Source organism: Micromys minutus, assembly GCF_963924665.1.
Source record: "Micromys minutus genome assembly, chromosome: 1".
Taxonomy (NCBI): domain Eukaryota; kingdom Metazoa; phylum Chordata; class Mammalia; order Rodentia; family Muridae; genus Micromys; species Micromys minutus.
In genome coordinates this window covers 82,270,148-82,283,100 of record NC_137969.1, presented here as the reverse complement: position 1 = coordinate 82,283,100, position 12,953 = coordinate 82,270,148, and the positions used below count along the sequence as shown (strand labels likewise).

Sequence of the window (12,953 nt, the reverse complement as noted above, 5' to 3'; positions counted from 1 at the left end):
TTTAAACACTCCCTGGATTCTTCTGCCTCTCACAATGTTACAGAAGTTGCAGAGATTTTCTGAGCGATCTTAGATGCTCAAAGAACTAAGCTGTACAAAAATGGTTTGGAGTAAGCTCTCTTGAAGCCATTGAGTCATGAACTCACTTCCTGAACTCCGAGAATAAGCCCTTTTTCCTGACCTTAATCACTCTGACACACAACTACCATTGCTAAATTTGCAGGAAAAGAATGTGAAGTCTTATGACAGAGAATTAGGGGTTTTGTTAAAGAGGTTATCCTGAAACATTTAGTGCCCATGAATGTTACCTAGCTTATACAGACTTCCAAATGCTCTATTGAAACAGTATCAGAGAAGATAGAGACCTCCATTAAGGTGGGATGGTACTAACTTATTTACCCTGGATCCAGGCTTGTCACTTCCTAACACACAATACACTCCACTCTTTTTAGAATGCAGAGCCCAGATAGAGTATCTGGAAAATGGGGAATGGGGAATGTGGAGCGATATCCTTTCCCAGTTATAACATTTATTATGACCATATATTGCTATCTTGAGAAAGTAGGCTTTCCTAGAAATTCTGAAACTTAGATGGGGTAAAAATTTGGGTGGCATGCAATTTACTAAATTAATCAAGAATTCATGAAAAAATGGGAGTAGAACAAGGGCTATGAGAGTGTGTGTGGAAGAATGTAGAAGAAAAAGAAGGAAAAGAAAGGAAAAGAGAACAGGGTATAATGGAAGAGAGAGGACAGAGGATGAGGGAGATGACAGAGATGAAGGAGAAAGAAAAGGGGTATGGAAGGGAAAGAGGAGAAGCAAGGGAATCAGTACTATAGGAGCCTGTGCGTGTCTACCTGGCTCTAAAACATTTCTTATACTCCCATTATGAAGCACAGTGTCCCCCAGAGGTCATCTCTCCCCATTCATCTGACACCTAAGAACACTCACCTTTGTAGTTATAAATGTTCACAGAGGGCCATTGTTCAGGACATTTCCCCTGTATTTCCTTCTCCTGTGTGTGTGTATGTATGTGTGTGTGTGTGTGTGTGTGTGTGTGTGTGTGTGTGTGTGTGTAAGATTGCATTGTGCAGCTACACACCTGCGTGTGTATGTGTTTGGAGGCCAAAGGTTACCCGCAGGCATTGTTCTGCCTGCCTCCACTTCTACAGATGTGGGATTGCAAACACATCCTGCCCCACTGCGCTGGTCTCTTCCTTGGTTTCTGGAAATTGCATTCACCCACGTCCGCATGCCAGACACTTTGCTGACTTAGCCATCTTTCCAAGCTCTACTTTATTATTTGTGAGGAAAGGAGAAAATTCAGGGTATTCTTCTTGGAGTAAAATGATTATTTGTATAAAGTCAGCAGGATCTTGCTACAACCTGTAAGTGTTACCTGTAACTTATAAGAAATGATAGACTTTAAACAAGTGAAGCTGCTGCTTCGGATCTAAGGGGAATAGATAAGTCCAGTTAATCTTAGCATTTGTATGAAATAAATCCTTGCTTAGAGGGTAGGTAAATATTAAGGAATGTTCTTTCTACTCTGTACTCAATTTCTATCCCTGGCCAAACTGTTGCACACACCTGACATACTTTTCTCCAGCTGTCTCCTCTTCTTCACTCTTTCCTTTTCCCTCTGTTCCTCTCTCCCTTTCTTTTATCCAAGATTTATTGAGCATACATGCGAAATTCTTTATTAGGAAGCATAAATGCCACATTTTGAATAGCACTAACATTGCATATTTTATTGTTACTTCTAAGGGCATTTGAATCTTCAAAATTTCTTCTTTGTGACTTGAGACTCAGAAGAAAAATTGGCTAATGCAGCAAGTGATGGGGGAGGGAATGAGGATGTCACTGTGAAGCAAAGCCCTCCCCTCCACGCTCTCCTCCCAGGGGCTCTCTCATGTGTAATACAGGCCTTTCGCAAACACATAGTAGAAAACATTGTGTTATTTTGTTAGTCCATGGAAAACAAAATCTTGGTTTTTAGTGTCATGGATCTCAGGGAGAGCCATAGGAAAGGAAATGTCCACACCTTGAGGGACACCAATTCACTGTGGGCTTAATATTAAGAATGAATAAAAATGGGTCTGCGGCTGCACACTTCCTGTTAGCAAACAGAAAGGATTCCCACAATTCTACTAAATCCAATTCCATGAAACCTGTGGAGGCCCTCCAGACTGAGCTGAGGTTGCAAACGCTCTGAGGACAGCAGTGTTGCTCCATTGCTAACAAAGAAGGCTGTTGACTCTGAGTTGGTCAGGGGCAGACCCAAAGTAATTATTATTTAAAGGACAATAACAGCAGCAGTGGAAACACCAACAAAGACTCCGGAGTCTAATTCAATTCGCTCTGTTGAAAGGCTACTGGGTTGTGCTCTGCCTGTTTCTGGAAGATGATGAGATGTTGCCCTCTTTCATTCTACACCCCAACCCCCACTCCTTTCAACTCCTCAGAAGGCTGGCTAATGATAGCACACAATGGACGGATTTAGAGGAAATCATTACCACAGTCCTGGTAATTTCTTTTGGAAAACCTGCCGGACCTAACTATAGAAGCTGATAGGGAAAACACCGATCATCCTTCTGAGAGGCTATTTAGTCAGCAGGTAGACTGTGAGTTCCTCTGATCTACAGCCATTGGAGAAAGCTCAACTTCCCCTCCAATGTTGTCACAGAGCTCTCAGCCCCTTGACTTGCTGCTTAAAGTTCAACACCGACTTCAATGTCAGCTTCACTCTCCTTTCTCCTGTCATTCTAGGAATCCAGAGATATACCACACACACCACCACCCCCCCACCACATACCCAGATGAAGAGAAATTAAACGGATATACTTATTCTTCTTTGAAATGTTTATTCTAAGTGAGGTGCAGAAGAAACAAAGCTCACTTATGTAAGGAACTGTTGATTAAAACAGATGAGATGCTTCTTCACAGGAGAAGTTTACTAGCTTACTTATTCTCTCATTTACTACAAGGGTTCTGCCCAGCAAGTTTTCTAGACAGCATTGTGAACCCTACGTGGGTGAGCTTGCTGAAATGAGGAGAATCGTCCTCATGGCTCCATGGCCACTTACATCTTTGAAGAATTGAAAATAAATCCCTTGTCTTAAGAACTTAGGAAACCAACAAGGTCTGAGAACTGGCTTCCAGGTACCTTTTATCTCTGACAGCAGGAAAAAAAGACACAGTAGTCAATCCGATAATGGCCATTTCACCAGGCTAGGCCCCAGAGGCTCCCTCATGCTAAGGAATTGGTCTTTTCAAATGTGTGTAATTCTGAGGCAACCTTGTTCTCCTCTCCTGCCCCAAGGGATCCTCAATGGCTCAGATGCTCTCTTATCTACTACCTTGCATCCTTTATCAGCTGGGGCTCAGTAGAAATGGCAATGGCCTTGTGGCTTTATGAAGTAGATAAAGAAGTGGAGTATGAGCTCTCCTGGAGGTTAATTGGGTGCTATGTACACCTGGGAGACTGCTCTGTCCAAAATATACTCCCGCGTCAATGTGAGCTGGAGTCCTGTTGTTCCCAGGCTTATTGTAACATAATGACCTCCACACAGGCATAATTGGTTATATCAGATACCCCTTTCTTTTCACCATATTGACTGTTTGTTTGAATATCAATTCAAATATAGCCTTGAAAGGAGAAAACTCAGGCAAGCCTATGCCATGTCATTTAATGATGACAAATCACTGGCTTTATAGAACAGTGATCTGATTTCTTTCAAAACTACAGATTCTGAGATTTTAAAAGTTATATATTCCCACTTAAACATTAGTTATTCATGTTCTCATTTTTACTTTTATTTTATGTCTGCATTTGTTACTTCTATTTCAAGTTTGTGCATGTACCACTTTGCATACCCATTCCATCCATCCATCCATCCATCCATCCATCCATCCATCCATCCATCCATCCATCCATCCACAGATACACATGTAAGAAAGGCTGTACTAAGTGGAGAAGATAGAATGGTCAGCTCAACTTTCTTAAAATATAGTATTACTCTGATAGTAATTCTTTTGTAGCCTTCTCTGGTTTGTTTTTATTCTCTGACAGAAGTGTTCTTTTCTCTTTGATCTGTAGGAAAGCAGGTCTTATCCTTTCTCAGCTTGGAGATCTGAGCAGCTGGTGCAATGGACTCCTTCAGGAGCCCAAGATAAGCTTAAGGCGTGGTTCACTCAAATACCTGGGCTGCCGCTACAGCGAAATCAAACCCTATGGACTGGACTGGTCAGAGCTCAGCCGGGACCTCAGGAAGACATGTGAGGAACAGACCTTGAGTGTCCCTTACAATGACTATGGGGACAGCAAAGACATCTAGCATCATGGTGCCAGGGAGTAACTGCCAAAATAAAGCAGGGGAGAAGAGGGGAACATCTGCGTTGGTTTGTGGATTTCTAGACATTTTTTTTTTTAATGGAACATCCAAAGCTCCACAAGAATCTTCTTTAAACCAGGAAGATGGTGGACCTTTGCTCCCTGAAAGATTTGTCCAGTGTGACATTCTCCACCTGCATGACCAGTCAACCCGCCAGCCAGCCAGTAGCTTCATGCAGCACCATTTTTCCCTTAGAAGATTACCTTGAATCTCACTTTGGTATTCATTGGTTTTGTTCACCTTTTTACCTTCGATCAACCTATCAAGATTCTAAAGACCTCTATCCTGTGTCTTACAGCAGGTCTAAGGTGGAGGCTCTTCTACTTAATGGGTTCCCAAATCTATGGCACCTGGGAACAGAAGTAAGGGCATAAAGTTTCAGCTACAACATGCCCTAGCTCAGGTGTTTCTTAGAAGCATCAAAATGTTGGGAGCCAAGGCATGTACTGAAGAAGATAATAAATGACCCATGCCAGTTTCTCATGGGTGTTTCCTCAGACCCTCTCCTGTTGCTGTCTCTACACTGAAGATATAAACCCAAGTTCTGTTACAGGTCCATCTGACCTTACAGAGATTTAGTTCTTCCCTTCTCCATGTTAAAGAAGGACTATAATTTCTTGTTGATTTCTGTTCTTTCTTTGAAACAACCTGATCTTTGAGAGGCAGTGAGATGTTACCTGTCAAATATCACTCCAGGGAGGGTTACCTGCAAGACTATCTAGCAACCAACATTGCAGGAAATAAGTGCAGTTTGTTTAAAAATATTTGTCCATGTCTAGAGTACCATCAGAGTTCTAAGAGCCTTGGTTCTGCTTGGTCCCCAGCCTCTTTCCCTGAACAAAAAGGACTTGGCTGATGTATGCTTTAATCCAGGAATGAGATTCTTTCTTGTCAGTGTTTTAGTGAAGTAAAGCTCTTATCAGTCTGGAGACCATTTCTGTCCACACTACCCTAGCTACAATTTCTTAATTATATTGTAAATTTTGACAGTTCTCTGTATGGTGAAAATCATTAGGACTCTATCTTTGTCACTGCCTGCCCACACAAATCTGTGAGTTACTGAAGAGCATCAGAGCCTCTGGAGAGACCAGAACATCTGGTGATCACACATAAAAACTGAGGCTCCATTTGCACACACTGCCCAAGGATGATGATAGGGTCACCTGGCTAATAGGAAGGCTAGCCTTTTAGAAACAACCTCATGGGACCAAATTCACTCGCAATGACCCAGTGTACATTCAGCCAGCTTGCCTTGACTGGGATTCTTCTTGTAGAAGCACATGACACAGGTCTGGAAGGCTCTGTAACTCAGCCACTGAGCCTGATTCATACTTTCAAATTAGGAATAATGACAGATGTAATTGACTCTTTGGTGTGTGTTGTGCACTACTATAAACAACTAGAATCTCACAGCACCCCCTAAAGAAAGTTCTATTCTTAGTGATGAGGAAACCTAGGCATGAAGGTCACATACTGTTCCCCAGGTCCCTCATACACTATATACCCTGAGCTGCAGTGCCTACAGAACACAGGAGTTTAACTACTCTATGTTGCCTAGAGCATGTGGCTGTTGAAGCTCTAAGGTCCACAGGAGACCTGCCCAGAGAACTTCACCTTCTTAAGGGACCATGTACAATAAGTCAAAGTACACCCATACCCTTTGGAGTCAGGACACCTTTGGTACCCTCAGCACTGTGGCACACTAGCTTCCCTGTGGATGCATAGAAAAGGGAATAAATTGAAGGCTGGTCTTATTTCTCTTTTGCTTCTTTCCAGATGAATATTGGAAAACATTCCTCATACTTTTTACCTCACAGATTCCCCAACTTTTAGAACAAAACACAGTGGAAAACTTAGCTATCTCACCTCTGGCCAGTATAGGGGCTTCAGTAAAAGTGCATCCAAGGGCAATTTGTTCACCATTGCCAGAGAAGAGGATGCTATGGGCCAGTGTGGCAGTGAGTATAACATCCTTTAATGCCATTTTTCCCCATTATTTTATTCAATCCTATGAAGAAAAGAGTGTCTTTGTTTGAACAGAAGGATACTGAGGCTATGGATGCCTTCCAGCCCTGTTGGAGACAGGAACTTATGGGCTGTGGAGGGAAGACAAGCAGTTTTATTAAGATCACTACTGTTACCCTGACCAATTCTGCTTTTATTTCAAGCTTACTCTCCTCCTCTTTTTATGACCTGTTCTCCAAAGATTTCCACCTCATACTCATGTCTCCTTTATCTTCCATCTCCCCCAACTTCCCATTGATCACCTTATTCTTTCAGTGTGCTCTTGTGTTTTCTCTTCAGATGTGTGTTACACACACACACACACACACACACACACACACACACACACACTCCGAAGCACCACATACACAGCTCCCATGACTTGAGCAATGTCTGCTTGAGTTAGAATCTCCAACATGAATGGATTGGGGGTAGTCTGCAGAAGATTCTACACGCTGCTGAAGGATTTTACTTTCAGAGAGATCATATCACATCCTGCCAATAATTCTCAGTCCTTGCCTGGAGGAGCTGTCTAGAAAGGCTAATGTGATTGAGCCAGTATTAAACCTCATTTCTAAGCTGCCAAACAGGTCTTAAGGAGCCACTCCGTCCACCTAACCACCTCCAGCTCTGTGTCCAACTGAGATCTCTATTGTTTCCTCTTGAATGTCCACGAGCCACTGTATAGAATCACACCCATCAGTGAGTGTGCAATTGTTTCTCTTGAAGTTTGGTCCATTTGTTATTTTTAATTAAATGCACTCCCTGATATTCAAATGTTCTATTAAAAAATAATTGTGAAAAACACCCCACTACTGTAGAAGAAAGAGGTGGTGTAATGTGACCAACTTCAACCACAACAGTGTTGTTTAAAAGGTTTATTGTACGATTATGAGAAATGAAGTAATCAACTAAATAATAAACAAAGCTATCAGTAAGCATTGAGTGTGTGGCTATTACCTTGTGTCTCCCCATAAACTGAGTATCGCGGTGACCCGCTGGTGAATTCAAGTTTTAAATGTTACAATTTAGATTCCGAATACTTAGGCTTTGAAGCCATTATCTTAACTAGAAACGAAAATTAGCTTCCATGGCCAATTATAAGCCTACTTTTATGTGGTAGTGATTTTCATCTTTTATCCTTTCCTCCAAGTAAACAGTAAATGGAATGTCTGCAGCACATCCACTGTATTCCAGACACAGAGAGATACTGCCTTGCTCTGCCAGAGCATGGCCTTCCACTTTGAACATAGCACTATGAGGGGAAGGTAGACTGACAAAGCACAGGATGGGAGGGGAGGTTCTGGAGTCCAAATATTGTACATCTAAGAAAATGTTGCAAAAGCCCATCCCATATACACCCTTTATGTATCCCAAACACATAAAAAATGGCTTTGCAAAGGCCATTGAGGTTAGCTGGATGTTATAAAACAAACAACTCCTGGTGCATAACCCCAAATTCTTAATATTTTTTACAGGCTACAGTGTGACTTTAGATGTTTTTTGTCTACCACCAAAACATATGATTCCCTTTCAATTCATCAGTAATCAGAGGTTAAGATTTCAGGGGTCTAATAGAGCCCCTGAAAAGTGATGTTTGAAGTCATAGGCTCTGTCCAGGCAGGACTCATAAAGGGAAGACAGGCTGTGACAGTTCTGTGTTTTGGCCACAGACCCTTCTGCATGCCTTTCAACTACATGTATGTTGTTCTGCATCTTCTCCCCTCAAGTCTGGATAGGTTAATGACTGTTTTGACCAATAATTTATGATAGACATAAACGTAACAATTTATGACATCTACACCAGAGTCATAAAGTCTTTGAGATCTCAGCATGCACTTGGGGCAGTCAGCCTTCGCATAAGAGATCTAAGACTTGGTGATACAGCAATGGTTCTGCAGGGAAGAGTATTTTCTCCTCTCTTTGAGAACATGGGCTCAGTCTCTAGCACCCCCATAGCAGCTCACAAGCACCCATTACTCCAGTTTCAGGGAGATCTGACATCCTCTTCTGGCCTCTGCACATACCACACACACAAATATATGTAGGTAAAGCATTCTTACATGTAAAATAAAAATAAATAAATATTTTTTAAATGAAAGAAAACAAAGGCTGCCAAGCTGACTTCTACTCCATGATGGGGAAGTTACATCATAGCTCTTGGTCCACAGCATTCCCTAGGACAATTCTGTTAAGAACATAAAGATGAATCAGTCTGATCACTTCAAAAGTAGTTCCACTACTGCCTGACAGGGCCTTGTCTGTGCCCATGGTCCTATTGTGGCTGGGGTTTGTGTCTATATGTGTGGCATGTGTTACCACCAAAGCATATGTGGATGTCTGGATACCCAGGGTTTATGCTGCAGTCTGAAAACCTGTTGATGTCCATGGCCCATGCTGCTTCTGGGGGCCATATTGATTTGAGTAGCCTGTGCTGCCACCTGAGGTCATGGTGATGCCCATGGTCTGGGCTGCCTCCAAGGGCCTTGTCTGTGTCTATGGGCCTACAACAGCCAGGGATCGTGTGCATAGTATGTGCTATCACCAGAGACCACAGAGAAGCCCATGGTCTGTGTTCCTGCTGAGTGTAAAGAGCAAAGCAGCTACTTTTGCAGTGAGTTTGATAATTGCAGACACATTGTTGAGAAAAAGGGACATGGAAGACTTTCCTGACAACCCCTACCCTCACCCTAACCCACAGCCAATAATCACCACTAACATAGCAGCCTAAACAGGAAGTTATTAAAGAGAACTCTTAAAAAGTGTATTAAGGATGCTGAAGTTAGCACTAGGCAATTGATGGCATCTGTTGGAAGTGCGTAGCAGAATGACTCAGTTCCATTTACGGGTCAGGCCACTGAGAGTTTGACTACTGCTAGTGAGTATGTAGATAACACAAATTGGACTTGTTTTGTTTAATTTTATTTTATTTTATTTATTTATTTTTATTTTTTGGAGGGAAAGGTCACAAGGGTGGGGGCAGGCATGGAGTACTGGGAAATGAGTGTGTATGATGTGATGCTCCCAAAGAATGAATAAAAATATTATGTTAAAAAAAAGACTAGTCACCCTACCTACTGAATAGGATCCCAGCTTCTACCAAAATGATGAAGAATATAGGAATCATTTTGCCAAGCCTACCCAGAAATCCTGACACTCATTCAAATTATATTAGATGGTAAAATGATTATATATGCTAAATACAAGACTCAAATAAGTACTGGCATGTCTATTCAATCTTAGTGACCAGCATACAGGGTTTAAATTCTCTCAGAAAGAAGAGGAAGCCAATGAAGGCATGATGGGGTAAAAAGAATGTTCTTCTCACTCATAAACAAAGTCTGTGCACCATGAGAGGACTACAGAAAGAAAGATGAGATACTGTACCCCAGTGATTCAGAAGAGCAAATCCTAAAGCATAGATGGTAACACCATGAAAGGGAAGACATTATATTCAGGGCCAGAAAATGAGCAGGAGAAGAATCCAGCAAGGTACGAGAAAAAGTATTGAATGAAAAGGGGTTGCTCTCACTTGTTTTATCTTTGTTGCAGTAAATATGAAAAAGAAATGGTTTAACCTTTTATTGAACCCTGCAGTCTACTCCGCGGACAGGGCTCACACTATGCGATCTCATTCCACTTGGTGCTCCATGCGGCCTCTGAGAACTCTGACGTGGATCACTCTATTGCCCCTTTGCTGCCTCTGTTCCAGAGGGATATGACTGCCTTGGCATGTTTCTTTTTTCCATGGTTTGGTACAAACATGACTCCAAAGCCTGGTAGCTTATTAAACAGTTTTATATATCAAATTCTCAATTCACAAACCCTCTACACAATGGCCAAAGATAAAAACTGCTTTTCTGTATAAGATTAAAAAAAAACCCATAGAAACCCTTAAAAATAATAATAACAACCTCATCAAGCTAGAGATGTGCCGTGAGAGATGAAAACATCTGCCTCCATCTTCGTTCCTTCTGGAATCTTTTCCTCCTCTCCTTCTCTTCCACCTTCATAAACCTTTCCCTGCCTCCCTCTCTCCTGTTCATTATATATCGGCTCAACATAAATCTACATATCTCTGTGTTCTTTTGCATTTGGAACTTCATGGAAATAGATTTTCCAGTCCATACTACCTACATGCCACTTCCTATGCTAACTTCTTAACTGCATAAAACTCTTTGATATTCATCACAAGTCTGGAAATAATATTTAAGAAAGAGAAATCAAGTATCTGCATGAAAGTATAAACATTTCTGCTAATGGCCATGTTAGTATGGTGCTGATGTCGTACTTCTTCTATATGCATTTGTACTTCATTAATTCCTCCTTAGATTTGTTTTTTTTTTTTTTTTTTTTTTTTTTTTCTAAATCATTGCCTGTATGTCCTATGCTAGGCAAGAGGAGATGTTATAGTGGATCTAGTGAAAAGCCATCATTAGAAAAACAGCTCAATGGAAAATAAATGATGTTTCACTCTACTTGAGATATCTGTCCTTCATCTGCTTCCAAAACTCAGAAAACACTGTGGAAGACAGAACATAACAAAGGGGAGGTCCAAAGAATGGAGAGATGTTCAGCAAAATATCATTTTCTGAACATAATGTGACACTTCTGAACTCTGTGCAGTCATAGTTATCTATAGCACAAGACTTGGCTCATCAACATTTCATTATAGATGGGACAAAGCCTCATGTTACCTCAGTCTTCCATGAGATCCTATTGACAGCTTCATTGATGGTTGCTTGGCAGTCATTTTCTTCAGTGATATAGTGTTGCTAAGTTTCCTATAGCCTAGTAGGTTAGCCTACAGATGAATATACACATGCAAGCAGCTCTTATTAAATTCACTGGATTACATACTAAGATAAGGAATGAATGTGGGGAGGACCTTCTTATTGAGAAGAAGAAAGGTGGGAAAAGCAAGGAGTTGAGAAAGAGGAATTAAAGGAGGAAATTACTACGATCCATTCCAATTTGGCTTTCTTTTATTTTTTCTTTCTCATGAGGGCAATACAAAGCTACAGAATTATTATTATAGCTCTGCATATACATTGGTGACTTCTTTAGGTCTATTTTCCCCTAGCCTTTCAGAGTCCTATCAATTCTTGGGTAAGAATAGATAAAAGCTTTCAGGATAATGGAGAACGAGACCCAGAATCCAACCCTGGATTTGATAAACTCAACTACCAACCAGGCTTCCACCATGAACTCCAATTGTGTTACTTTTTCATATGAAACAGTTGATTAGTGGTTCCATTTTAACTAAAGCCTCAAGTGTCTTATGGGAATCACTCTCAGTTCATGTGAGGAATCTGGGGCTTGGTTCATGTCTGGACTAATCCAAATTGAGAAAAAAGTAAACATCTTGTTCTGGAGTTTTGCAATGTGGATGCTGGTGCAATTAGCTGATTTCTTTACAGATAGACAGGTTTTGACATTACATTTCTTCACCAAAATTGACTTTTGTTAGTGCCTATTGTATATTTGCCTACATGGGGTACAAATTAGTATAATTCATTCCTTACTACCTTTCCTAGGAACAGAAACCCAGCCATACTCTGTGCCTAATAAGAAGGGCAAGTTCCTTTGTTTCAGATGATTTAAATGTCAGGAGACCCTGAGGCTGTTGTCCAAAGAGTCACACACTGTTATGACTTGCTCACTAGACAGGAAATCACCTCAGACCATGTCACTGTGGCATCCCAGGACTCAGCTTTATTCACATGGATGAAACTAAGGTCAGACAAGCCTTATGTGCCATTAGCAGCCAATGATCTCTTTTGAAACCATTGCTGGACCCTCTCTGCTCTATTCTTCATCACACAGAATGGACTCTTAGTAATGATATTTCCAGAGTCTCTTATCATCTGGCCTCTACTGGAATATTGGATGTACTTTCAGAAGCTTAGAAAACAGGAGTAGGCAGTAAGCTGGGAAATTTCCATTTCCTTTACCCTGGATTGTGTCTCCAGCATCTCTTTGTTGGCCTCTATATTCTTTGTGTGTCCTCTGTGTTCACAAAGGAGGAGCATCTCTGGATGTTGTCATACCTAAGGTTGTCTGACAATTCCACATATTCTCTCTTCTCTAATTCAGTCTTTCTAGTTGATGTCATATTTTAAACCTCCTCTATAAAGCTATCTAAGATTCTTTCTGTTCCCTTGTCTGGATTTTAACTATTGCATATGTTATTGAAAGATAATTACTTGCATAGCATTTAATATAAGACTTAAGTGATTAAGTTTTTGGATACTATCTTGAAGATTGAGTTTTGATGACTAACAAGTTTAGATCTACTTAAACTCTAAAAGTCAACATAAGAATAAAAAAAGAAGTTGATCGCTTTTGTGTTCTGAAATTGATTGGACATGTGAAATGCTTCCTAATTATTTGGCTTGAAAAAATTCAGATTATGGTCAGGAAAAGTGAGGTCTACAAATGTTTGGAGAGTATAGAGATTGTAACTCACAGGGTATGTGTCATGTGATTCTTTACCCTGATTACAGGAACAAAAAAGGTAAAGAATATGTAAAACTGTAAATATACAGGAAAATT

At 40.8% G+C, this 12,953-nt stretch overlaps 1 protein-coding gene across 2 annotated transcripts in view; it reads left to right on the top strand.

Annotated features, from left to right (window-relative positions):
- The window catches only part of ASTN1 (astrotactin 1), a gene marked incomplete at both ends in the record, with an annotated part of 305,294 nt that extends 300,957 nt beyond the window's left edge, over positions 1-4,337 (top strand). For both annotated transcript variants that reach the window (XM_080936628.1, XM_080936627.1), the window contains one exon: positions 4,100-4,337. In XM_080936628.1, coding sequence (XP_080792754.1) covers positions 4,100-4,337 — 238 coding nt within the window. The remainder of the gene's footprint in view (positions 1-4,099) is intronic.
- Positions 4,338-12,953: the final 8,616 nt, after the last annotated feature.